The sequence below is a fragment of the Temnothorax nylanderi genome, unplaced genomic scaffold (assembly GCF_030848795.1).
Source record: "Temnothorax nylanderi isolate EJ_2023f unplaced genomic scaffold, tnyl_v1.0 TNYL_tig0061_pilon, whole genome shotgun sequence".
NCBI classification, from domain to species: Eukaryota; Metazoa; Arthropoda; class Insecta; order Hymenoptera; family Formicidae; genus Temnothorax; species Temnothorax nylanderi.
In genome coordinates, this window is record NW_027249123.1 from 141,982 (window position 1) to 168,836 (window position 26,855).

The 26,855-nt window shown below is 37.7% G+C and overlaps 1 protein-coding gene across 1 annotated transcript in view; it reads right to left on the bottom strand.

Annotated features, from left to right (window-relative positions):
- Nucleotides 1–107: 107 nt before the first annotated feature.
- LOC139773387 (alkaline phosphatase) overlaps nt 108–26,855 on the bottom strand; it is a 174,055-nt gene continuing 147,307 nt past the window's right edge. The window contains exons 8-9 of the mRNA XM_071707806.1: nt 14,846–14,967; nt 108–5,603 (exon numbers count right to left, since the gene is read on the bottom strand). Coding sequence (XP_071563907.1) covers nt 5,151–5,603; nt 14,846–14,967 — 575 coding nt within the window. The 3' untranslated portion in view covers nt 108–5,150. The remainder of the gene's footprint in view (nt 5,604–14,845; nt 14,968–26,855) is intronic.

Below are 26,855 nucleotides of genomic sequence, written 5' to 3' on the forward strand. Positions count from 1 at the left end.
CCGTGAATTTTTGCAGTCAGCTACGCTTCATTTTTCCCCTCGTTACGATCGAAAAAAAAAGAAGGGGAGTGTATGAAGAGACAGGATAATAAGGGCACATACACAGATGTTTTGTAGTTTCTTTTTTTTTACGAAACAATAGTATACAGATATCTATAATAAATTACATTCTTAATAATTCGTGTTGATGTTCTTTACAGAAATATATAGATCGGTGAAGTCGTATCGCGTTCTCTTGTTGTAATTTGGTCTCATGTGATCCGTCGCTAGAATTCTATTTGAACATAAGTCCCTCGAAGTGTAAGCTCGGCTTGAATGCTGACGGCTTGAATGTCACGCGTCACGTGTTCGTGATTTAAACGTTTTAGATTATGTGGTGCATTGACGCGTTTTCTCATTAATTTACTATTAAAATTAATCAGAAGTCAATGGTGGCTGGCAATATTATCAACTATGGAAAATTTATGTGCTGCAATTTATGTAATTTTGCTCGTGATAAATATATCAACATCATTATTACGTGTATGTTTAAACATTAATAAAATGCTAATTTCTGAATTTAATTATTAACGAAAATTGTTTTCCGCTAAAGAGGATTAACTTTGTATTAATGCGTTATTGTCGGACACCATCAAAATCTTTTGCGATTCCGTAACGCAAGCCTCGATAAGCCTGTCGTCAGCTAATAGCATTGTGACAAGTTTGCGGTAAATGCGATTCCGCGCCGATTTAAAGTTTAAATAATTCGTAATTTGCAAAACTCGCCTAAAACACCGAGCAATTAAAACGTGCGCTTGGTAATTTCCTGCTAAACTTCTACTCCAGTTTTAAACGGCGCGAATGCGAGTCAAAGGAATGTAGAGCCGTATTGTACGGTGCGTTTAACAATACGCAACGTAATTCGCAAGTACCATCATCTTGTGTACCTTGCCTGAAACATCCTATTCTTTCACGTTCATTACAACCGTTTTACGGTGCATTCAGTTTTACATGACGCGCCAGCGCGAATGGTACATTTATCCATCTATGAGTCATTGTTACTCGATATCTTGCATTCAAACTCCAATTAAGTATCTCAAGCTATTGAAAATCTAGGAAAGCGCGGCAATTACCACGTTCATTCCTTATTCATAACCAGTTCAAAATGCTTGAGATATATGCGAAGGAAATGCGTTTGCTCCAATGGCGAATGATGGCAAATAAGCGATGCAACTACTTGTATATTTTAACAATTTTCCAAAACAGTATATTTATATAATTTATAAAATATTTTAAATTGCATATATAAATAATAAATTCACAGTGTTTATTTCTCCTCTGTCAGAATGTAGACATTATATTTCACACGGCAGTTGAAATTTTAACATAAAACATCTCTGTGAAGCTCAAATTATTATTTTCATATTGTTTATGTACAATATAATAAATAAGTTATAATAACCAACTGAGGAATAAGATTTGTTATTTGCATTTTCCAGTGTGCAGTATATCAAAATCGGCTTACTCTAACCAAATTAGAGTTTGAGAATGGTATATTTATGTTTTCACATTAAAATTAATTCATTTTTCGACAAAGAAGGTCGCAAGGTGCATCATTTATTAAATAAATTGTAATGAAATATGTTAAAATATGTTAAGTTATTTTAACAACGCAACGTTCATGTTCCTGATCTGGTGTAATAAGCGATGATACAGCATACAATCTCCACTTTGATTCTGTCCGTTTCCCATCTCGTCGAGATGTTTGTTTCGTTCACAATTAAAAGCCCGCGCTCGGTCGTGAAAACCGTAATCGCTACGCGAACATCTCGGCAATTCGCATCGGGATAACAAGTCCGCGAATAAGTTCTATTCGTTCTGGCCCCAATACGCGGAGAAACACGCTCAGCCTCCATTCGTTGTCCTTATAACTGTTTTACGGCGTCTATCTACAAACCGAGGTCGGGATGTGCGCGGAGGAATTTACATCGTCCGTGAAACTTCGCTTTTTATAGTTTTTACGCCGCGCGATCGTAAAGATGACATCGTCCCGAGGATAAATTTACTTTGCCAAAGCCTCCATTGTCGTTTAACTCCGGCCATTTCGAGGTGCTGTCATTTGCTAACATATATATATATATATATAATATATATATTGCGTTATGCGCGTTGTGCCTTCACTTCTCTACAAATTCGGAGCTGACTTGAACAGTCCTGGAAGCAAGTTCGTACAAGTTGGAAGCGAAATATAGATATTGCTCGACATATGCGCGCTCGCGCGATATCTTTTAGTTTTCATACCCTGCATGAAATGAGTACCGTAAAAATAAGCCACTCTTAGCAAAAGATATCGACCTCCTCGCTGCAAAATCCTTGCTAAGTCAGCACGCCTGATGGAAAAACGAAAATAGCGATTCGTTGCAACTATCTTGCCAATGTCTTCGCCGACTGCAAGCACCATGAGGAGGACTGCAGATCCGCGAGTAAAATCATAACACATTTTCTCGCGAGTAAAATCATAACTGTTCAAGAATACACACGCGATACAGTGAAATTGAAAATGAGATAATATTACATGATGAATGTACATATGTTTGTAAAGATATCTTATATTTCTCGCATTCAATGTTTAAAGAGAAACAATTCTTTAACAATGCGCTCATCTCTTCCTGCATAAAATTGCTGAATTCTATCGGCATATGTCTGATAGAAGAATACGGTAATTAGCAATTATTTTGTCAATAAATTTGCTGCCTAATGAAAAAGACCGGACTAAAGCCGATTAAATTACTAAACCCAAATCTTCATAATCCGTGAAAATTAATAATCAATTCAAAGTAAAGTTCAAATATTATTTTATGTGTTTGTTTGCAAGATATCCTCTGCTTTTCACGCTCGAGATAAATGATACGCGCTTGTATTTTTCCACACGCGGTTTTAATTCTATTAGCGCTTGCCAGCTTGAAACAGCTAAAACAGCAATCTGTTGGCGCAATTAGTTCGCCAATTAACCGAGGGGGCTATAAATCAAAGCCGCGAGATTTAGCGCGTAAATAGGCAAATCATCTCTCAGGGCTGCTCGCGAATACGCGCGAAACGTTTTATAAAATTCATACAGCCTCGTGAAAACTGGAAACGCTCCTCGCGAGAATGGATTCTGGAGAATTGAATGGTAAAGGGACTCTCAGCTCGTGCAGCTGCAATTCCCTCGGTACTAGTCACAAATACATGAATGCGCCGCCGGTTGATCTCCAATTCCCACTCAGCGCGAGATCGCGATACATTACGAATGAACTTGAAAAGACGGCACGGGCGGATTATTCAATAATAATCGCTCGAAGCGGGCGAATCTAGGAAATGGAGCGACGAACTGTCAGACTAATCGGACAAAAATGCACGATTAATCTCCGTAATGACGAAATCGCGAAGACTACTTTGGAGACTATTCTACGTTGCGAGAAGCTTGAAATAAAAAAAAAAACGTAAGCGAAGCAGCGTGATGTACATAAAATGCGATAATTTCACCTGTGAATTACTTTTTCTCTCAACCGCTCGGTGCAAAAATAAATTGTGTGAAAAATCATTTCACCCGCGTTGTAATTACTTCTCTCTCTGGTCCAATTTAAAATGATAAATCCTACCTAAAAAAAAAGCACAAAGATGAAACAAACACAATTACAAGAATAGCGTGCCAGCGTGCGCTGATAAGGAGTCCGTCTCGATTTGCTGATTAAATCTTATCTATAGTTTACATTCGATGTGTGGATGCGTGTCTCATATTTATACATTGTGTCTGCTTCACTCTTAATATATATTTACATTTTATCTTACTTCAGAATTCTCACGACTCGAGAGCTGTTTTACGGCCTGTTCGTTGGACAGTTTAGATCGAGGCCGCATTATTGTTCGTTGTAATGCGCTATCATACGGCAAGAAACATGCTTTCGAGAATTACGGTAAGTCGCCACTTGAAAGATAGGCGAATGGATCTCCGGAACGTGCGAAATGTGTCAGAAACATCGCCATTCTTTTCGTTCAGATTCATTGACTAATTATAAACCGAAGATGATTTTTTTCTTTCTTCCTTATTAGCGAAACTTTGACAGAAATTTTAGGTAATGCTTATAGATTTCACGGTATAATTGTTTTTCGAAAGAAATCCATTTAATCCCAAATAAATTCTATTTTAATAGAATCTTTATCTTTAAAATATATTTTATTTTAAATTGATCGAGAGAAAGAAATATAGCCGTAGAAAGTAGCAATGGTTCCGAGACATTTCGCAGAGTCGACCAATGTAATTAATCTTCTCATGCAAGGATTTCCTTCTTTCAATTAGAAGAAAAACAAGAGATAACGTAATTATAAAAAATTTATTCCTAAATAAGTAGTAGTAATCAATAATAATAGATTGTTGAGAAAATATTAGGAATTAAATACTATTATTTTCCATAGCTCTTAAAAGCTCTTGAAATAACAAGTAAGACCTCCTCTCCCAATCTTCTCATTGAAGCTCTTTATTGAAAGGGCTTTAATCATTAGCATAAAGTTTGTAGAGCCTTTGGGCGATCTTTCAAACAAGAGAGAGAGAGAGAACTCGTATCAATTAAACTATCACATAAAGTACAAGTACTTGATTATATTCCGAGACACGAGATCATGTAAACGCATGAGAGGACTAACAAGCGATACGCCGTCGTTTCATCTCACCGACGTCACGCGACGTATCGTCTACGAATTCGTCGTCGATTTGTCAGCCGTTGATTCATACGCGAGGGGATGTAGATACGTCTTTCTTCGAGGAGATCCCCACGATGGACCCTTCCTATTAAATCGCTCTCGAATCGCTCGTCTTGCGAGGATTTTCCGCGCTGTACCGTGACGTTACACCGTGTGCCACTTGCGCCAACATTCGCTGACTCTCGCACAGCGTATGGCTACTGGACAAACGATCCATTTAACGGTCCACCGAGAGACGCGCCGACGATCATCACTACTCGTTCGGAACGAAACCACTCTCGAAGGCCCGGGTCTCGTCAAATTTACACTGCGGTCGCTCCATCGACCATTACTACGCGTTCGCGTCAGGATGGATTTTCCGCGCTGTCGTGTACCTCCGACGTCGCACAGGAGGCTCGCTCTCCTCCTCGGACGCGGGAGAAAGGAGCGCATTAACTCGTCCTTTCGAAGGGACACCGAAGGGGAATCAGCAGAACGACGGGCGTCAGAGGCATCAACGGCGACAGCAGCAGCAGTAGCAGCAGCGGCAACAGCAGCGTGGGGCTGCTGCCGACCGACGAACGGCTAGGCCCGGCGGCGGATTTCGTGGGTGGATTTCGCATGCGGTCGTTCATCACGTCGCTGGATATCGCCGCGCTGTTCGGCTCTGCCGAGGGACAGCTTATCGGCGCGGCGTTCATTGTGTCGCTGGCATTCGCGTTGTTCGTAGGATCCCGGGAGCAGCGGCTGGCGTGGTGGGCCAGGCAGGCGGCGTAGGCGATCGCGTGCGGGATGTAGCTCTGATCGACGCTACCGGAGAACAGGGCGCTCGCGAGAGGCCCGACGGCGAACACCGGCACGTCCTCGCCCCCGTGCGTCGCCCACGCCCTCGGCACGCCCGCCGTCTGTAATTATAGTCGTTACTGATGCAATTACTACGCCTAAATCGGACGGGAGAGATTGCATGGCCTCCCGGTGCGTCTTGGTAGAAAATTTGATAGGGTTGATAAGAAGGCAAATAGACGAATTGAATCTATGATAGATGACTGCCACAAATTCATAGACGGCTAGAGTTAATTCGTGAAACGAACTTATATAATTGATTACTGGGTTGAAATAAATCATTTTTTATTTAACGCGTATAGGGTGAAAAATTAAGTTGTGCAAGATTTACATTAATATTTCTTTCTTGCATGAATATTTGAGATATGTGAAAAGTTGTATTAAATTCACTTTAAACGATTTATAACTCGTATTGAAAATTAAGATAGAATTCTATTTGTCACTTCATATGCCGTGTAATAGAGAAAACATTTGGAAAAACAAAGATACAAACTGAGCATTATGATGACGTTTAGAACTAAGAGACATTAAAAATTTTTCGAAGACATTCATATGGGCACGGTTACACCCTGCATTTAGGCCGCAGGCTATACCTCAAATTCAACCTAAATTATTTAGGCCGCCTGTTTACAGCTGCTGTAAATAGGCGGCCTAAATAATTTAGGTTGAATTTGAGGTATAGGCCGCGACCTAAATGCAGGGTGTAACCGTGCCCTATGGAACTATCAGAAAAACATCTGACGTTTTTAAAATGTTGGTTCCAATTTATGACGTCTTTGAGATACTTGCTGTTTTAAGACGTCTTTCAGACGTTTTATTTGGGATTACTTTTAAACATTTCATGTAAGAGGTACTAATTAGTAATAATTACGTGTTAACAAAAAGGAAAACGCAAAAGAGGAGCTGGTACTGCGCTTGATAAGTCGGTACAAATTTAATATTTATATAATTTAATATTTATATAACTTTAATCTGTTATAATAAATAGGGAATTTTTGTCATTAGTAAAATTATGTAAATATTAAATCATTGATTTGTCAAATAATTCCAACTCCCGTCTGGAATTATTGTTTTTCCGCTTAACGCGTTTCCGAAAAGTTTCGTTTTAATTGTGCCGGTGCGATACAAATAATATAAAATATCGAAACGCCAGATTTTAACTAACAGTACACATTTTTATAGACTATATTATTTATATTCAGATTGGTCGACAATATAAATATAGCTGGATATTCTAAAAAATTATCTTATAAAATTTGAAAAATCTTGAAAACATTTTTTGGGAAAATCTTAAAGATATTATAAAAATACATCTTTAAAATACACGACGTTTTCAAGATATTTAAATACACGAGTTTTCTGGAAATACATGTAAAGAACATATTAAAATATAACAGTATATGATAAATATATATGTATATAACAAATAGATACAAAAATATATTAAAATCATAAATAAAATTCGAAAATCTAACGTGGATTGTATAAATCGTCTAAAGTGATACTTAAATGTTAATTGACACCGGAAAGATAAAAAAAATTTTTATTGTAGAGAGATAACTTGCGATAAAACGTTCGGCAGAGATACGACTTCTGTACTATTCTAACGCAAAGAACGAATTGCTGTTTAACAACGGAAAAGATTCTATCAAAAAAATGTTGAAGACTGTTCATTATTTTACGCGAGAATACTACTCCGCAGACTGTTGGGTAATGGAGCATTATTTTTTAATGAATCGAGGCTGCTTTTATAACTGCGGCTATATAAAATACAGTAGTAAAACGCGGTATAACTATAATGTTTAACATATAAATTGAAAAATATTATAGCGGAAAACGTCGAATTGTCACAGGTAGGTACGTATACCTATACCTATACATACGCGCATCTGTAAATCGCACATAAAAACATATAATTTATTTCCCTACAGAAATACGTTTGTATTTTTTTACATGCGAAATACGAAGTAAATTAATATATTATAATGTATTAAAAGTAACAAAATTACATAATATTAATAAAGATATATTTTACTCTGTACGATTAGTAAAAGAAAAAAGCTTTTAATTACTTCTGTATTCATTTTTATAATAAATCCTTTTTATATAAAAGCAGTTTGCAAACGACATTATTGTGTTCTGCATACAAAATAAAATAACAATAATAAGAGAAGATTAATCTTTTGCATATTTTATAATACAAATAGCACACAATATTAATAAGTGAGTTAAAAAGTTATAACTTTTTAAACATAATTTCCAACAAATTAATCAACGGCGAATGCGAGTCAGGCGCGGTACGTGGTGCGCAAATAAAGAAATTAATAAGTAACGAAAATTACCGTGTATATAATACACACACACACACGCGCGCACACACACACACACACACACACACACACACACACACACACACACACACACACATATATATATATATATATATTATAATTTCTGTGTTATATCGACACTCGATATATTATTTTATATTAATATCTTGTTCAAGTAGATTATTTATTACATTAGTTTTTTTTACTGTATTTATACTTTCTTATATATCCGCAATTTCTAACGTTAGAATCAATAAAGTCCAAAGATAGGCAAAAAGTATTCTATTTCGTCTCATTGAAATTCGTATTGCTTTAAAATAGAACTTCTTCCAACGGAAACGGCACACATTTTAGAATTAAAACGAGAATAAAATTAAAATGGCTAGCTCGAAAAGATATCGCCAGGAGTTCTAACTACGACCAACTGCAGTTCCCTCTGAATTTTATTTCGCTTGCGGTTACGCTGTGCGGCTCAAATGAGGCGGGCTGTTGTGGCGAAAAAGGGAATTTTCTCACAATATTTCCTTTTCGTCGAGACGCCGCAGACCCTTTGCCGCGATCTCGTCTCGACGATCAGATGAAAGGCCACGGCACGTCCTGGAGTAGTGCGGTCGACACGGGGAGAAGTGGTTTTGCGCAATGAGGATGGAACGGAACTTTATGCCCGTAGGAGAGACAACAAGTGCCGGGAATACCGGCTGGAGTGGCGATGATAACGATGCGGAGATGTCTATTTTATCTTCCTCTTATTTATCATTTTTTCTACGAGCTTATATTCCGAGGAGCAAAAGTTGCAAAAGAAATTATAATCGATTTAATCAAAATCGATTTGTGGCGCGTTAAATATCACAAATAGAAAAGGCTTTAGATTTATCCTTACCCTCGTGTCGAACGTCCAGTAAGATGGACACGATTTCCTTCTTTCACCTTCTCTCCTCCTTTTGTGATAAAAATCGAAAGAAATAGCTCTAAAAGCATTGGATATCGTTACTTCGGTTGGACATACTCTGAATCACATGATTTAAGTCGAATAATTTAAATTTTGTGTATTCAATATCTCCTTTCAGATATCGAGGCAGCTCTCGGCTCAGCTGAGATCGGAAGCAAACTATTCATGCAAAGGATATTCAGTATCGAAAGCAAAATATCAATAATTCCACAGTAAGCGTCGCTAGTCTCGACAAGGATCCAGTGGGATGCGCGCTACATTCATTGAATCTGTGAGAATAGTACAAAGCACGGAATTGTGTGCTTTTCCTAGGAATATATGGAACTAGATAACAAATTTACTAGAAACAAACAAACTAGAAAACAATACTTATTATGAAACTTGTCAATGGAGAAAGAGAGTTTTCTTTTCGAAAGTTAAAGGCGGTTTTCTTTAGTTCACGTGGTTTATCTTTAAAAATATAATATTAAATTAAAAGACTCAAGATAACAAACGGAAAGTTGCTGAAATTAAATAACTGTTATTTTGTAATAAATGGGCAGAATATAAAATTAATTAAACATCATAAAAGAAACCTGTCATTTTTATTGGTACACAGCATAAAAAGAATATAATAAATGTATAAACTTGTAAAAATAACTATAAGAAGGGGGTAATAATTCGGCTACTTGCAGCAGTTTAATGATACATTCGAGATGTTGATTTTAAATTCGCACAATAACCGAAGCTCTCTCGAAAACTCCATTCTAATATTAATAACTGTAACCTTTTGAAAATATCTAGATTCTATATTCCTTTTATGGAAATGGCTGCTGAGATATTTTGAACGAATATCACATATCCATGCAAGTAGACGAATTTTCATCTTTCTCGTAATGTTATTTTACAAATAGAAAAAATAACTTCCTCCGCCAGTGATTAAAAACCAAAAATATTCTTTTATTTCTCGACTAACTGGCAACAATATAAATAGTAATCACTACGTTTCGACTCTAGGTTTGAATCCTTATCAAGTGCAATCTAATCATCAAAATTTAATCGTCAGGTGGTAATCAAAAGACATTCTTGTGTTTATGGGAATGTTCCAGCATGGTCATAAAGTACAAGTGTCTCATGTGTCAAAATTCCAAAAATATGCATATCAAATAAGAGATTCTCCAACGTGACGTGTCGTGCGTGTGGAAGTATACTTAGGAGACTCAGAATCTCAATTTTGATGATTAGATTGCACTTGATAAGGACTCAAACCTAGAGTCGAAACGTAGTGATTACTATTTATATTGTTGCCAGTTAGTCGAGTAATAAAAGAATATTTTTGATTATTTTACAAGTTTATAAATGCGTAGCAGCGTAGCGTATAGCCCTTTTACGCTAACAACGGGTTTCTTCTACAGACAAGCGTTTAATTCGTTTAGTTAGTATTTCATTATACCATATCAATAACAGCTATTTAATTTCCGCAATTTTCCGATTATCAACCTGTGACAATTTACATGAAAAATTCCGAGAGAATCTTCCCCGCGACAGAATACCTGCTCAACTGTAATTGCACAACGCAAATAATCGCGTTTGTCAAAAATAAGCAGATAAAAATTCCGCCGGCGTTCGCGCATCCCCCAAATCCTGCCGGCGCGGCGTCCACGCGTTCCCCCTGAGAGAAATCCTGCCAGTAGCCAGATGATTGCGTAAAACAACGTCGGGCTGCTGGGCGGGATGTAACTGGGGAAATGGCGTCTTAAGGAATTATGGTCCGTCGGGAGAGCGTTAAATATCGTAAGGGGTTAGCGTTATCCGCCACCGGTACATCCCGAGCTCGGTGTTTCTATTGGGTAATGCGAAAACTCGGAGATATCGCGGAGCGAAACATATCTCGTGCACTCTTCCCGGCAACAAAATCTACGGAATGGACCGGGACACAGAGCGCTTACCGAGATAAACAAGAGGATCAGATATAAAAGCAATATAATGGCTATAGCCATTAGATTTATTAAAGGAACATCTAACGCCGCGGCAGATTGGATTGGATTCTTAATTCTCTTATCTTGCGCACATTTATCATAATATAAGTTGTATATAATCTAAAGCCTTTATATTTTTCGAAGAATCTTTAAACTAAAGTCACGTTTTAAGCTCTTGAATTTTTATTTTTCGTCCCGCGTCTCTCACTCTCCCTCTTTTCTACAAGATAAACCTTGGTGAAAAACAAAAAAATATTCACTAGCGAGTTTTATACGGAACAAAAAATTCTGACTGCGCGAATAAAGAGCGTGGAGGGTTGCTTTAAGACGTCTACAAGAAGCGAATATTCCATGCGAGGTGAACACCCCTGCGAGAGTCAGGGTGAAGTCGACCGCCCGGGGCGGAACAGATTTGTACCGGTTTGCGCTTTGGGAATGCAGGGAAGTGCGCAGCGTAATACGAGGGCGAAAGAAACGGGGCGAGTTATCGAAGCTGAAAAATTCTCATTAATTTGCGCGCTGTATCGCGCGAACGAAGGGAGTCGACGTCTACTAAATAGCTCGATATCAGCCCGGCACGGTGTTTAATTCGTCCTGGATATCTGAAGCATTAACTCCCAGCGTGTAATTGCAGACATAAATCTCTGAGGTGGATAATAACGCTGCTTTTTTTATTGCACCATGTCGGTACATGTAAAATGCAAGTGTAGATAAGTCGCAGTACCAGCATAGAACGTTTTCATAAAGCAAACATATTTCTATGTACCACTTACATATAGATTATACGATAATTATTTCCATAATTAGCATCAAGCTACGGCACCATTTTTGTTAGTCAAAAATATGAAAATTAATTGTTACATTGTAAGCCACAAAAAATATGAATTCGCACAGATTAAACTACAGAGACAGAAAATAAATAACGGGAAACATTATCCATAGTTTAATTTATACAAATATTTACCGTCCACAAATTTTAGAGCGGTCTACATATCGTATTATAACGGGATGTATTTTTATAATATTGAATTTTGCTTTAACAACCCGTTTCCGCTTATAAATAATACAATCAATTTCAAATTTTACTTTCATCAATAGCACTATTAATCGTATTTTGTGCCATAGCATAATTTTCCGATAATTATTCAATAATTCGTTTCAATATCGGATTACGGAGATGGACAGTAGCTCCGAGTCATCCACATTCTCGAGATAGACAATTTCGATCGGAAATTAGGTCACTGTGTTTACCTTGGCACCGCCACGTTTACTACGTACTTTGTATTATGGCCATGAGATTTGCTGCTAATACCACCTGGTAGATCCAGATTTACGCGCTTAATGCATACCTGACATTCACCGTGTAAATCACATTCTCGTAAAACGAGCGCAATCTCCCCGCATAAAATACGGGCGCTTCTTGTTTCGCGATATCGATTTATGCGAATTTACGTTTACATGATAGCCCGTAGGAAAATGCGACCGCGTGAACGAGATCTACGCGATATAGATACTATCGTATTAATATTATATTATTATGCGACATTATCCTAGCTGGTACTATGCATCCAGGGTGGTATTATAATATTGTATGTATTCCAGCAGGCATAACGGTAAAGCATGCAACTTGCAACGCAACTTATTTTTCAAGTATAGCTAAACGACATGTAGAACTAGTCATAAAAACTCGATTTATATTAATAAGAATTTCCTAAACTTGCAGATATACATTGTAATCTGTGTGGCTCTTCAATTCTCCAATTAAACAAACGTTTAAATTAAGCATTTTTTAATAGGCCTCGCACAGTAATGCAAAAAAATATTGCAAATAAGTAATTCCTTGATTATTCTAATTTATTTTTTATTCGAATATTGTCAAAATGCTTTATGTCTTTTTGTATCATTATTATTCCTTCAAGATATTTAATTGTAAGTTGGATAAAAAGTTGCAAAGACGGATGCGGTTAACTCACAGATACGGATATTTAATAATATTAAAATAAAATTTGCAGGCATTTAAGCAATCATGTTTTACCGTACATTTTTCCGGCAATAATAATTTTTCACCCGACATTCCTGCATAATGCTCTCGTTCAGATTGCCGTCTGAATTCTATTTAAGGTGACGAAATGTCTCGTTCAGTCCCTTGCAACTTATAACTTAAGGATCGTCGGTGAGAGAGGACAGGCGGGACGTAATTTATCGCCCCAATACCCATCCAGATTTTAATCAGTTTCTTTCCCGGCCACTTACCGCTTATGACGATTCACTCTGACGTAGCATTCCGAGGAATTGAATAATCATGCTCGAGAGTCATTGCCAGATGAAACCTTCATAACTTTAGAATGAATTTTCTCAATGCATTCCGAGAGCGCCGCGAGCAAAAGATTGCGCGGATTGTTACTTTGTAATCTCAAGCGAGCTAGATTTTTAATATAGCATGTATGTACGCGCTAACGAGCCTGAAGGAGTACCTGCAGAATACATGAGAAAGATAATCTTTTTAATTTTCAACATTAAATATTTTGACAATTACAAACCCAATTAAAATCATTTTGAATTGAATTAAAAAGAGGTTGCAGTTTCTCCATCTCTGTATCGCTTTAATCTAATCTCTGTTTTTATATAGCCGCGTAACGCGAGGCATTTTGTAAAAAAAGATCGTGTATACGGTTGCAGGAAACGTATAATCCAATATGTTATAAGCAGTCACGTTTTCTATTAATCAAGATTAATTTAATTAGTCTTGTAGTGAAGCATAGTGGTATGGTATATTATGTTTAAATAAGGTAGTAAAATCGTAATTATACACCAGCGCACCGGATTTGCGCGTAAAATTTATTAATATCCACACCTACCGTATCGGAGACTAAATTACTGCACGTACGCGTTTGGCATGATAATATAAAGCGAAGTGCGAAATAAAAGCGCCGGATGATCTACCCCATGTTCCGCGATGTAACTCAGCGACGTCAAATAATATCCGTAGCGTAAATATTCGGCGGATGCAAATGTCTCCGCCCGATACGTTGTAAATACAAAATGATATAAAACCTGGCGAATACGTGAGAAATCGCGGATAGTTGTGAAACACACAAAACATTTTTGTTTGCAGATTATAGTATAAATTCAAATCTCGGTGTAAACAAATGATGTGTGAAAACCTGTAAAGCGGGGGAACGAGCGTACGCGCAATGTAATATACGTAACGCGTGATCGAAAGATAAATACAGATTCTCGGAAAGCTATGTCAGCGAAAGAAATTAAATCAATAAACGATGCGCGCAGATAGAAGTATCGTAAATAAAATATAAACAATAAATAAGGTATAATGTATGAAATTAAATAAAACAGTCGACGCATGTACCTACTATTCTGTTGTATTTTTCGTAAATAATTGGACATGTGTCACATTTGCGATTTCTCTTCGCATGTTGTTCATTAAGCATACATTTGAATTTTAAAAGGTTGTTATTATTTACGGGAGAGATTTATGAAAAAAAAAAATTAATCTCACATCATAGAAAAATTAGACAAAATGAAATCCTTCGCAAAGAAATTCCAATATTTGAATATACTTGCAGTCTCTTGTATCAAATAATTAAATCATAATTTTAAAGTTAATTCAATTTTCTTTTCAAAACTACTTAATATATAAAATCATAATATTTTAAAAAGATTTAAATGTAATTATTATTTTTTAGCAGTACAATTTCTTTTTAACACAAAATATCATCACGGTCTATCATTATATGTATATCTTTTGATATCCTTTTTAAATTAAACTTGCCTCGTGCCCGATCGTGTAGCCCCTTCATTAATTTTATGGCAAGATTAAAAAATTCCTAGCGCCCATTGAACGTGGTATTTCAGGGTACTGGAGAAAATGGTTGGGGCTAGGCAGTCGGAAATGTTTGGCAGAATATTTCACGATGGAGCAGCGATGGTACGTGATGGATTTTCGAGCGCGGTCTCGATTTCGCCACTCGATCATTCTCCGATCCAATAAACACTGGATAGGTGAACTACCTACCGCGCGTACGGAAATGAGAATCGGCCTCCCTTACCTGAATGGAATCTTTTCCAGCTTCCCGCAGGATATTCCGCGGGTGCGTGTAACCCGGGCCGTTGCTGTAGAGCAGCGTCGTGTAGGGCTGTCCGTCAACGTCCGACACCTTGCTATCGGAGCCTGAGGGGGAAAAAAGAATCGATCAAGCGATTTGTCGGTGGGAATTATTGATGATTCATTTTATCGACGAATGGCTCGAAGCAAACGAAACTTGTAACTTTACATTCATCAACACGGTCTGTCGAGGTTCAATGCCATCGTAAAACATCAGCCATCAAAACTGATTTAATTTCACGCTCTGGGCAGTTCAAGTTTCCCTGCTTGTTAAGAAAGTTAAATGATCTTGTGTACGTTAAATACCAATGACTGCGGAATGGCTCTCTTCGAGATTGCCACACTTTCGGGCACTTTCTCGGCCACAATGGCAAACTTCATTTATCCAAGTTTCTCGGGCGCAACACGTTTACTTTATTACCGTCAACGGGTCGCTATTACGCAGCGTCGCCCGAATAACCTCGCCAAGGACGGACGGATGGTTAACGGTGGAACGGATGAAAAAAGAGGAGGCGGAGAAGAAGATGTAGGGGAGGCTATGAAGCGAAGGGATGAGTAGAGAGAGACTGCGGGACATGCCCGACGGTAGATATGTTTTATTCAAGGGGCTTTCTTCTTCTTCCGCGCGCAGCCACCTTCAAAAATAGACCACCACCGCCACCGCGACCGCCACCGCCACCGCCGCGCGCCGTTTCAGCCTGTCCGTCGTTTAACAATGTATAATTTAACCGTTTATTTGCCCGTGCGAACGCGCGAGCGTTCACTCTAATCGAGGCTGTCGGTGCCGCTTCTCTTTAAACTCCCTCTCGCATTTTACGCCCGATAGACCGAAACACTTTCTTGTTTCTTCGAGTAATTGCACGCTTGTTGCCGCGGCACGTCATGACTCTTGACTGGAGGCGCATATACATATACATCCACCGTTTCGCGTGCCAAGCACGGCCCCGTCGGCCGACCGGGAATAACGAGAAGTCTGGGCGAAGGAAATCATTCATAATCATCCGTCAATCTGTTTGTTAATTTTATGCAGGATCCTCGATGGAACGAGGTAATTGTATTTACCATTATACGCTACTGTGCAGACGAACGCGAGGCTGTCACGAAATGAGAACAAACTTGGACGAAGTTTTTTCAAGAGTCGCGAGACCGATTATCTACTTTCACGTTGAAAGCGGCGGAGCTTTGGAAAATATCGCTGCCGGTGACGGGCGAGTTAACCAAGATTTTAAAATCCTTAATTTCGCATCGATCGAGTTGAAGAGCTCGCTGATAAGGCTGTGTTGAATTACGCGAGAAAAAGAGACGAGGAAAAGAACGGCCATCGTTACTGTAAACAGCGGCACATCCCGCTGATGCTAAGCACTTCGCGGGGGGTAGGTTGTAACACTTTAATTGCCTATCTGTAACGTCCGACCTGACGTGTAATACCCGGCATCGGGATAGCGAAATGCGCCGCTACTTCAGGCTGCCCGACAGCGTCCGGAACGAAATGAGCCTTTGCGTTCCTTTCGAGCGCGCAGTTGGAACTCACGAATTACACGGTTTAAGAGCGGGGTAGAGGGAGATCACGAAGTCAACGAAGTAATATCCTGCAATCTGCCTCTAGAGACTCGGTAAAGTCCGAGATAAATGGATAGGTACGTGTGAGTGCGAAAACTATATCGCTCGAAAAGCCAATAATCTTTTGTCGATACAAATGAATCCTATAAAGTTACCGAACTGAAAAGCGACATAAAGTGGCGATTACATCAATAAAAACGTATATATTCCCTCCCTGTCAAATCGCTGCGCGGTTCTGCGCAAAGTTAAATTGTATTTATGCGATTATAATTAATAAAATTCTATCTAATAAAACAGTTTGTAGCGCTTTCTTACATTTACGTTCATAAAGGGGATCTACATTTCAAGTGGACAAGATAACACTGATGGAGACACTTTTACAAAACTTAGAAAACGGACAGAATCGTAAGTTAAATGGGTTGGAGAAGAAAGTTATAACCCGCAAGTTAATATACAAACACGGCTAACCAGTGCTATGCTAAGTACAGGTAAGTTATTCGAGCAATTTGAAACTGTACAACCGCCAATTGCCGGCTCCAAGTTAATCAAGCTCGAAAGAAAGCTTAGCGCCCATTACGCTGTTACACTCGCGTTCAGTAAATAGCAGAGAGATACAATATGGCGGTTTATTCTTCTCGGTAGTATATACAACTATTTTACTCCGGTTGTTTACATAGCACTTCGCACTTTAGAACGTCGTGAATAATACCCGATGCGCTTCATCGCCTCGTGTTACATAAAGCTACGTAATGTAAAATTAAGGACGGCGGTTATACGAAACGCGACTCGCACTTGCGAAGCGTAATATACCGCGCGCAAGTAATTAAGGACGATCCTCTCGTCGAAGAAACGTTCCGCGTCGTGTCCACCAAGTTTCTCAACGATATTGAAGCGTGTCCATGGGTCACGCTGTTACGGTAATACCTTGTACAATATTGTTGAGCCGATTATTGTGCCGATATTACGCCATTAGATATTAATTAATGCCATAAAGTATCATCAGAGACCACTTCAAAAAGCAAATTCGCCAGGCGGGTTACACAAACTTGATTTCATGCCGATAATAGCAGTTATCACGTGGCATTTGATAATGTGAGGAAAAATAACATTTGTATGTAATAATACTCGATATAACCTAATTCTAAAGTTTTAGATACATAAATGTATCAACAATAACAATCTGCTAGCAAAACTTGTTATAAACATATATTCTAAATAACAATTAAAGTAATTTTTAAATCGACCGTGACTGGCAATATATAACGTCTTTTTTCGCAATAAAAATTTTAACTATTTAACTTAAAAATTACATCAACTGACCAAAACCCATGGTCGAAATTTATAATGTCTCGATTTGATCCGAAAACGTACTGTGTGAATCCGACAATCCAAGTTGGCTCACGGTTTTTCGATGTTCATATCGGAAAAGACGTTATATATTGCCAGTCACGGTCGATTTAAAAATTACTTTAATTGTTATTCTATATACTGGCGAAAGAAATTTATTATTTCTGTATATATTCTAAATGTTTATAATATATTAAAATAATAACTCGTGTAATATCTTGCAATTATTGCAATTATTAATTCTCATAAATAACAACAAAAATAGTAACTTTATAACAATAAATGATCGTATCTTAATGGATGTAAAGGGTAAAGGGCAATCGATAAATAAACCGAGTTCGTTATAAATAAAACTGCACAGTTCAGTCGAGAGAGCTGAATATAATAAATTACATATAAACAAAATACTCCAATTCAATCGCGTTTGTGACGCATTTTGCGCACCGCGTCAAATGGACAAACATCATGTTTTAATCGAGTTTATAAAAATATTCGTAACGAATGCACACGAAATCGAGATCTCGAGTAGGAATTTCACGGATGAATCTCTATCCGTCTCGAGTCTTCGTGATCGCGAGCCTAACCAGCAGCGATATCGCCGTGTCTTATATTCGCACATAAAAGAATTCTCATCGAGCCTCGACATAAAAGTCGAGGATTCACAGCGTAATTTAACTTCCCGGCGGCGGGGCGTACCTTCGTGAGCGGCCACTATCGCATAACTTTCCGACTCCGTGATATGCTTCCGTGATCTTATATATTTCTAAGTTAATGGGTCGAGCCTCCCGTGGATGGCGTGCCGCGAGCCTCGTCGTCCTGGCACGATAGGTCCGACAGGACGTACCCCAACTGATTTACGAACATTTCTCGAATTCCGGCGAGGGACCGGTTAAATTTTCTCGTAGCAGCGATACTACAATTTGATAAGTTTCGGTAATGGCCATATATTTATCGTAAGCAATTTAGCAATTTCTGTCTAGTACAAAGAATGTGAGAATTACCGGAGCAAGGTATTTTGAATTAATTTCTTTTCAATAGCCTTCCACAGTGGCATTTAAAACAAATGTAAAACGTATTGCTCAAATATTTTAAGATTTATGATCAAAATAAAAAACAAAATGTTTTCTTCCAGAAATATTATAATTTTTAATAATTTTTACTTTTCTATAAATAGGTTTAAGTTTTATATTTTAATTGTTCGAAAATTCCTTTGCCATCTTCTCCTTCGTATTTTATATAATTAGAGAGAATTATTATATTTTTCTATCTACAAATACAAAAATAGATCTTCAGTAGTGCTAAAATACTTCCTAAGGCTCTCGGCATTCAATAAAAATTCCATTTGATTTGTTTGGCGTATATTATATGCTAATCATGTCATACATCGCATGACGGATCGTCGTATAAAGGATCCTTTTCCTTAAGAACTCTTTTTCAACATCTCGTGCGTTTGGACCTGACGTGCCGGACGACTAATTCGAGGTATTCCAAGAAGTTCACGATTCGCTTAACTGAATTCCGTACCGTCCTGGAGCAATGTGTACCACGGCGTCGCAAAAACATTACGCTATCTCTTCGCACCCTCCTGAATTTATGGTGATAAATTATCGCGATCGAGATAAACGCACTCTCCGGATTGCCGGCCGTTGCTCTTCACTCTGACTCATTTCTTTGGAATGCCAACAGTCAATGCCGATTGGCATAAGCAAGAAGCATTCTTCCGCTCGAGTGGCAAGCAACCGTCGTAGCTCTTAGCGAATTAATCGCGCAGCTTCCATCTTCCCTTGAGCGATCCCGCAAACTCATTCGTTCGAGACTTCTCTAAAATGTCTTTATGTAAATTTGTTGACCGCAAATGCAGCAAACGTTACACAGGTCGTGTCAGTGTTACGGCCCTTTATAGGGCCAGATGTAAGAAGCAACTGCCATTACAATCTAATTTTTCATCAGGAACGTCGAAATGGCAATCTATCGAAACGCGATGATATCTTTCATAACAAAATATTTTTACGCGAACTCCGCGATATCATAGCTTTTACCGCAATTCCGTACCGCGTTAAACATGCCGGCATTCTCTTTGTAGTCAATCAAATGTCATTCTTTAATCGAGCAAAGTTATCGCACGCTGCCATGTTTGCCCTCTGCACTACGGTTACCTTGTGCACTTAGTCTCATTTCAAGCTACACTTTCAATGACTTGCATCTCACAACCGCAAATATATAAACTTTCCAGGTTTCGCTTTATGTACGTTATGTACTCATTAAGAACTTCACGTCGCGCTGCTGCTCTTTGTGAAAGCATTAAGACGTCAAGTGTCTCGCGAAAAGCTCGACGAGAAGCTTCGCGAAGAAAACGCTTTAACCATATTGCTTGTGCGCACAGTCTGTACGCTTATATATATGTTTCAATGCTTTTTATTCTACAATTAACATTCGTATATATGAGACCGAGAGAAAACAATCAGAAGCGAAGATATTTTTATATATTTGTTCTATCTCATTTCTCGCGTTTTTATTCAATATAAAATAATACCGAATATTCGTGACAAAAAATCTTTTACAGACGCAAATCTAAAAATAATTAGCAAGATTGTAGCTGATGGCTTTTCATTGATTTCTGTAGAAAATATTTCATGTGTTTCCGAAAATTTTATGTATCGCTAATTACATCATTTTTTCATGCGTAAAAGTTTCTGTTTATTTTTCATCAGCTACCACCATGTTTATATTTAACGTCGCGTAACTAATAATTTTGACACAAAAGAAGCATTTATTTCGACAACCTTTGGCAAAATAAATACTTCTCTACTAACGGTCGAAATAAATACTTTTTTCGTTATTAAATATTGGCGGAACAAATTATTTATTGTATAATAATTTTGTTTATTAGAGAATGGAAAAACAATAAATGAATTATACCTAAAAGATTCAATGGAATAATTGGCCCGAGAGCACGTGGCCGCTCGTGTTTCATAGTACTTATTAAGTTTTAATGGAACTACTTTTAACGGTACGCCAGCTGCAATGCATAGATCCTCACAGCTGCGAGGATCCTCAGATAAATGTGCGCGCGACACGTGTTCAATATCCGAATTTGGACCGTTTACAGACTTTGATCTTATAGAAATCATTATATACTATATGTCTCACTCACAAATTAATCGCATAAATGCGAATACATCTGGTTTTGTGTCACTGAAAAATTGGTATATTAAAGAAACGACTTTCGGTTCCGTGTATTTGCAGCTACTCCCACTTCATCTTAAATCTAACTTATTGTTAAATTTAATTTAATAATTCCTATTTAATTCTTTTTTTTTCCGAAATTGCGGTCTAAGCTCGAGTTGATCTGAATGCAACAAACATAAATCTTTTTCTCAACCATCTCTATAGGAGCCGCATGAGAAGAAGACATTTGTCATCCTCTGGTCATCCTCTGTGAAATTCTAAAATCCGTGATACACATTCCATGATATATACGCAAGTGGCGACGCTATTGTCGAACTCCGGATGACTGTGCTTATTTCATTCAAAACCGCGTTGGAGACATCTCGGAGCTCATACCTTCCTGCAATGATGGCTCTGACAGCGACGTCTTTCAATATGAAAGATTTTCGACAAATTGCAAAGCCGAATAGGATGTATAACATGATGATAAATTGCTTATTTTTATTATAATTTACTAAATTCCGAGTTTTGTTCATTTTAAACAAAAGAAACGAGATAATTGTGATAATTAGGCAAATGGGATAGTATAATCATAAAGAAAAAGAATTCACAGTCGCTGTAGAATTGTTATAAAAAAAAAGATAATAAAAAAGAATTAATATTAATGATATAATCTCGGGAAAACAATTTTTTTCGTAAATTTTTGTACATAATCCTTTCTCTGAAATTGATTAATGTAGCAAAAACTAGAAATAATTTCATTGCATTTTCCGAGGATTTGAATGAAGACTGCTTCGCTTGCGGGAATGAGAAGCGAGAACTGAAGCTTTTCTTGCTCCAGTTGCTGTCCCACATAAACGAGCTTAGCCATCTCGCTCGGACACGAATACGCGTCCGGTGAGTTTTGCAAGTCCCGAAGAACTCGCGTTTATTTCCTGCTTCGAAATACATCGGACACACCGGCCACTCTCCCGCCGAGCATCTCGTTTGTCCGATTGCTTCGTCGAACCGCAATTCCGATTCAACTTGAACAGTATCTCTCAAACGATATTCCGTAAAATCGAGATAAAGATGACTTACTGCGAGAAAGATTTTGAAAATTATAAATAAAATTACACTGCATATAATCAAGACGGCAAATTGTTAGTGATAAAACTGATAAATAAAAAGACTGAACGTATACAGTACTTTAATATAATACGCGATACTTTTCAATTTCATTTCCTACTTGAACCGATTTTGGTTTCAATTGGATCTGACTAAAAATGTCGAAGTCACAATCTCTTATTTGATTGTCATCGTAATTACTTGCTTCGGATATAATTTTGCAACTTTAAATAAAAGCGTAGAATTTAGACTCTTTACAACTTTTCATCAGATTCTAAAGAGGTTTGCAATTAAATTAAATTGGGAGACACTGACAGAAGAATCTTCCTCTCTCTCCTATTCCTAGTCGTACTCCGTTTCGTTACATTTCGGATACTCCAACACGGATGCGCAAAAGTTGAGTAAATTGACGGAAACCAAGCTGCTTCACAGCAATGTGATCAAATTCGATTGGCGTTAGATAATTATGAATGCGTACTTGTTACAGACGAGTTCTTTAAATTTATCTACGATTCTCTTAATCAAAAAGAGAAAAGTTGATATAAATTGAGATACTAAAAAAAGGAATTAAAAATTCCCTGTTTTTTCAACGATTAGTTGTCAGACGTAAATTTCCTGTGTTAATAGATTTCATTTAAATTAAATAAAAAAGGCTCGATATTAATTTCTCGGGGAAATGTTATACATATATTTCTAAATATAACAATACGTTACACAAATATTCCTTTATTGTTTAAACAATGACTTTAATTTTATCGAATCTGTAGATATCAGATATTATTTTTGAATTATTTAAAAACCTAAAAAGATTACATATCAATAAATATTAACTATTTAAAATATTTTTAAATATTACATACACGCGATACAATCAATAAAAATGTTCACGCGTTATTTTTCCTTTGACCTCCTTTTTTTGTCAATTTTTCGCTGGGTTTAGTTTTTAGTCAAAAACTCGGTATAACTGGTTTTGTTTCTAAATATGTTTTTTCACGGTTGTAAAATCGATGGTAAAAATTGCCGAACTCGTGAACCGAACGGGGCTCATCGTTTCGATAGCGCGAGTCACGCGTTTCAATTATTCGGCCAAATTGGTGACGTTGTTGATCAGAATGCGCTGCGACCAACTGTGCACAGAAAACTGGTTGGTTAAAGTTTCAGCGTTTTACGCGATACCGTTCGACCGTAACGGAGCCGCCGGAATCGTCGTGGATACCTAACTGAAATCGCGCGGCGGACCTCTTTATAGTCTTTGCCACAATCGCCGTTGTAAAAAGCAGTTTTATATGAGTAGTTATACGCGTACGCACTGATGCATGCTCAACAACAGTCGTACGTCACCCCCCGTGGAAACGCTTCATTTTTATGACAACGGAACACATTATTCTCGGGTGAACGACGTGCGATTCAAATGCGTCGGTTTCGATCGTCGGTTATTGCCTGCGATCCGCGTACAGAAGAGCACACAACCAAGTCTCAAGATAAAGACATTATAAGAGAACTCAATGGCTTTACTGCAACATCGGCGTATCGCACGAAGAGCAGAATAAAGATTTCTTTCTTTACGACGAAGCGTTTTTTTTTCATCTTAATAAGCAGTTTAGAAAAGTGGTGTTTCGATTTCCCGAAAATTGCTTTCGTAGATCAAATATGAAAATCGTGTATACGACATGTGTATACAAAAGTACATAATTCTGATTTATCTAACTTCTAAATATTTCATCATCTTTAACTGTTACGTGAAGTAAATTTCTATGGATTTGCACATGTTTATACGAGATACGAGATAATAATTCCAAGGTATATCTCAGAAATGAGATAGTCTGAGTGAATTATTAAATTTTGCTCGATTACAGCTATCCAAAGGGAACATCCTCAAGGGAAGGAAAATACTGTTAAGAGAAATATTTCTTGTTTTATTAACGATCGCGATCACGGCCTCGTTGGAGAAAGCGGAAGAACTCGCTTTGCATACTCCAGTAAAACTGGAGGCGCGTACCGCCGCCGCGTAGCCTCGACCGTCGTCTCGCGAGCGAAATCAGGATGAACGAGATAAAATCTCTAAGCGTAACACCATTTCTCTCTGCTCCACGAGCAAAACTAGTCGAAACTCTTCCGAACAAAAGCAAAACTGTTGGCGCTGCCGCTCGTGCCTAAAAGGCGCGCTCAAAAGCATTGCCGCGCAACGTGAACGAAATTCAGTTGGCCAGAACGGCGAAAAAATAGAACTTGAGAAATGTCTTTATTTCATTTAGCGTGAAATTCAAGCGCGTCTGTCGACGAAAGCACGAGGTTATCGCGCACTAATTCGAAAATTAAAACTTAAACACAATGCTGCGTCGAAATAATGATATTTCAATTTGCCTTCGGCAACGTCTTTCTTACGGCTTCCGATTTGTTTAGCTAAATCTCTTTAATCTTAAATGTTAAATAATTTGATAAATTAAAAAATCTTGCTACATTATATATAAGTCTGCGAATAAAAACAAAACTAAAACTAAGCTATAACTTTTTTAACAATCAAATTCTATATCTCTCAAAAGAAACTTATAACGACTACAAAATTTGTATAAGGTATACATTTTTTTCAGGTTTACTCTTCATCGCTTTACATATCTTATTGGTAAAATGATTGAGCCGAGAGTTCTTATGTATCATATCGGCTTATCTTAATGGTAAATAATATGATAAATTAAGATCTCTCTCTTACTTCGATATATAAATAAAAAGGAAAATAAAACTTAGCTACAACTTTTTTAATAATCACAAGTTTTATATCTCTCATCAAAAGAGAGTCTCACGACGAACGAGTACAGAACTCGTACAAGGTGGATTTTTTCAAGTTTGCTTCTTATAACGTGCTACATCTTGATGTAGAATGATTAAGAGAGTTATTACGTATCGCATTACATCGGCTTGTAAGCGCCAACAACCGTACTAAAAAAGTTGGCAAGAGCAACTCCAAGTGGCTTCCAAACAATTCCTCGCGACGTAATTCAAGAGCGGGTTAACTACTTGGGAAATTTTAATTTATTCTGATATGGAGCAAGCAAGTAACCGCGCGAGAACGGGAAACGCGATATCAATTACGTCATTAACGGTGGCGAATTTTCTCTGTTTTATATCGAAATAATAAATCTTCGCAATCCACCATCTTAATTGCAAGTTGTACTCTAAATCTGGAACTATTGTCCAAAAATAAATTTGTACAAATCTCTTCATTTTTCAGCGAGAAACATAGTTCTTCGCGTTAATAAAGCTCTCGTGAAAAATTATGTTTCTGAAGAAATGGACGTCACTTTGTCTCGTGGTACTCATTATATATCTTAAAGGACCGAGAAGACGAAAGTACACACTTGTAACGCGTACAAAGTAAATAGTTTCTCCGCGCGGCACTTCATCCCGTAACCGCGCAAGTAGTCGCGAGGTAAGGACTCTAAATCAGTCCGCACCGATATCGGCGCTAGTCAGCGTGGCGTAAATGCAATTAAGTTCTTAGCGGGCGCGAATTGCCCGCGCGAGTGTACACGTAACTTTACGTAACTCTGCGGCAAATAAATTATATCTCAAATCGGCGCGTGTTTTAATTGCTTCATCAAATATACTCGCGTGAGCAAAGTAACGGGGCTTAATAAACGGCCAGCAATAAAAACCTTTACAGGCGCTGTATCGCGTGAATCGCTCGTACATTTCTCTTCGTTTCTTACCTATGCTGCCTTCTTTTTTTCCATTGCTTTTTCTATCTTGTTTTTTTGCCGAACACTTCGTTCCTTCGTCCTGAACGCTCACGGCTTCTCCGCGACTATTTCCTCGCGAGGACGCGAAATGTCTGCTGATAGTATTTTCCTTAATCCCGAAAAAATAATCCTCCCAAGAGTATCTCGAACATTTATAAACGCTATACTACGCGAAAGAGTTCACACATTAAATTTCGTGATACATTAAATTTCAGTAATTCTGATATTTTCTCGACGAAGGAGTCTGGAGAGAAAACTATCTCGCGTACGTGATCCAGTTAAACATAAAAATTCTAGGATTGTAATGCGGAAAAGTTCATGGACAGAAAACTACAGTGCATTAGCGTATATAAAAAAAAATACAATAGTTGAGAAAAAATTGTCTTAATAACGCACACTACGTACTGTTTCTGTTCGCCTGAAACTATGGTATGGTAAGTTAGCTCATGTATTAAATGCACTGCTGCAAATGTAAAAGCTCGAAGTTTCAAGTAGTTCAAATGGCTCAAATGGTTAAGTACGATATTAGCTACTCTTACTCAATTTACTGATGAAAGTATTCCCTCAGTTTTCCGTAACATTTCGTAATGGCGGAGCTAAAAGTAACGATATAGAAATTAGATGGGTCAATTTTATTGACAGACTCAGCCAGAGTCCCAGCATTCAAATATATTATTACGAACGAATATGCTGGCTTTTTCAGATACTTTCTTCTTGATGTTGTTATTCCGAGCAGTATGAACCATCTTAATCTCTCAACGGAGACAGTCGGCGTCACTAGCGGTAATTTATAGCACTGCCAGAGAAGGTCGATTACATCGAATTCCCCTTGATGGAATGATCGAGGATATTGAGCGGTGCTTTAGTACTATATTTTACAAGCCTAAATACGTGCCAGAAAGCTAGAAATCGATCACAACCTTATTTAATTCTGCAAATTAATTACGTGCTAATTAGGGAAGGAATACGCTATCATCGTTATTATACATGTACAACATAAAATTATTATTTATTTTTGCAATCTCTTTATTCCTA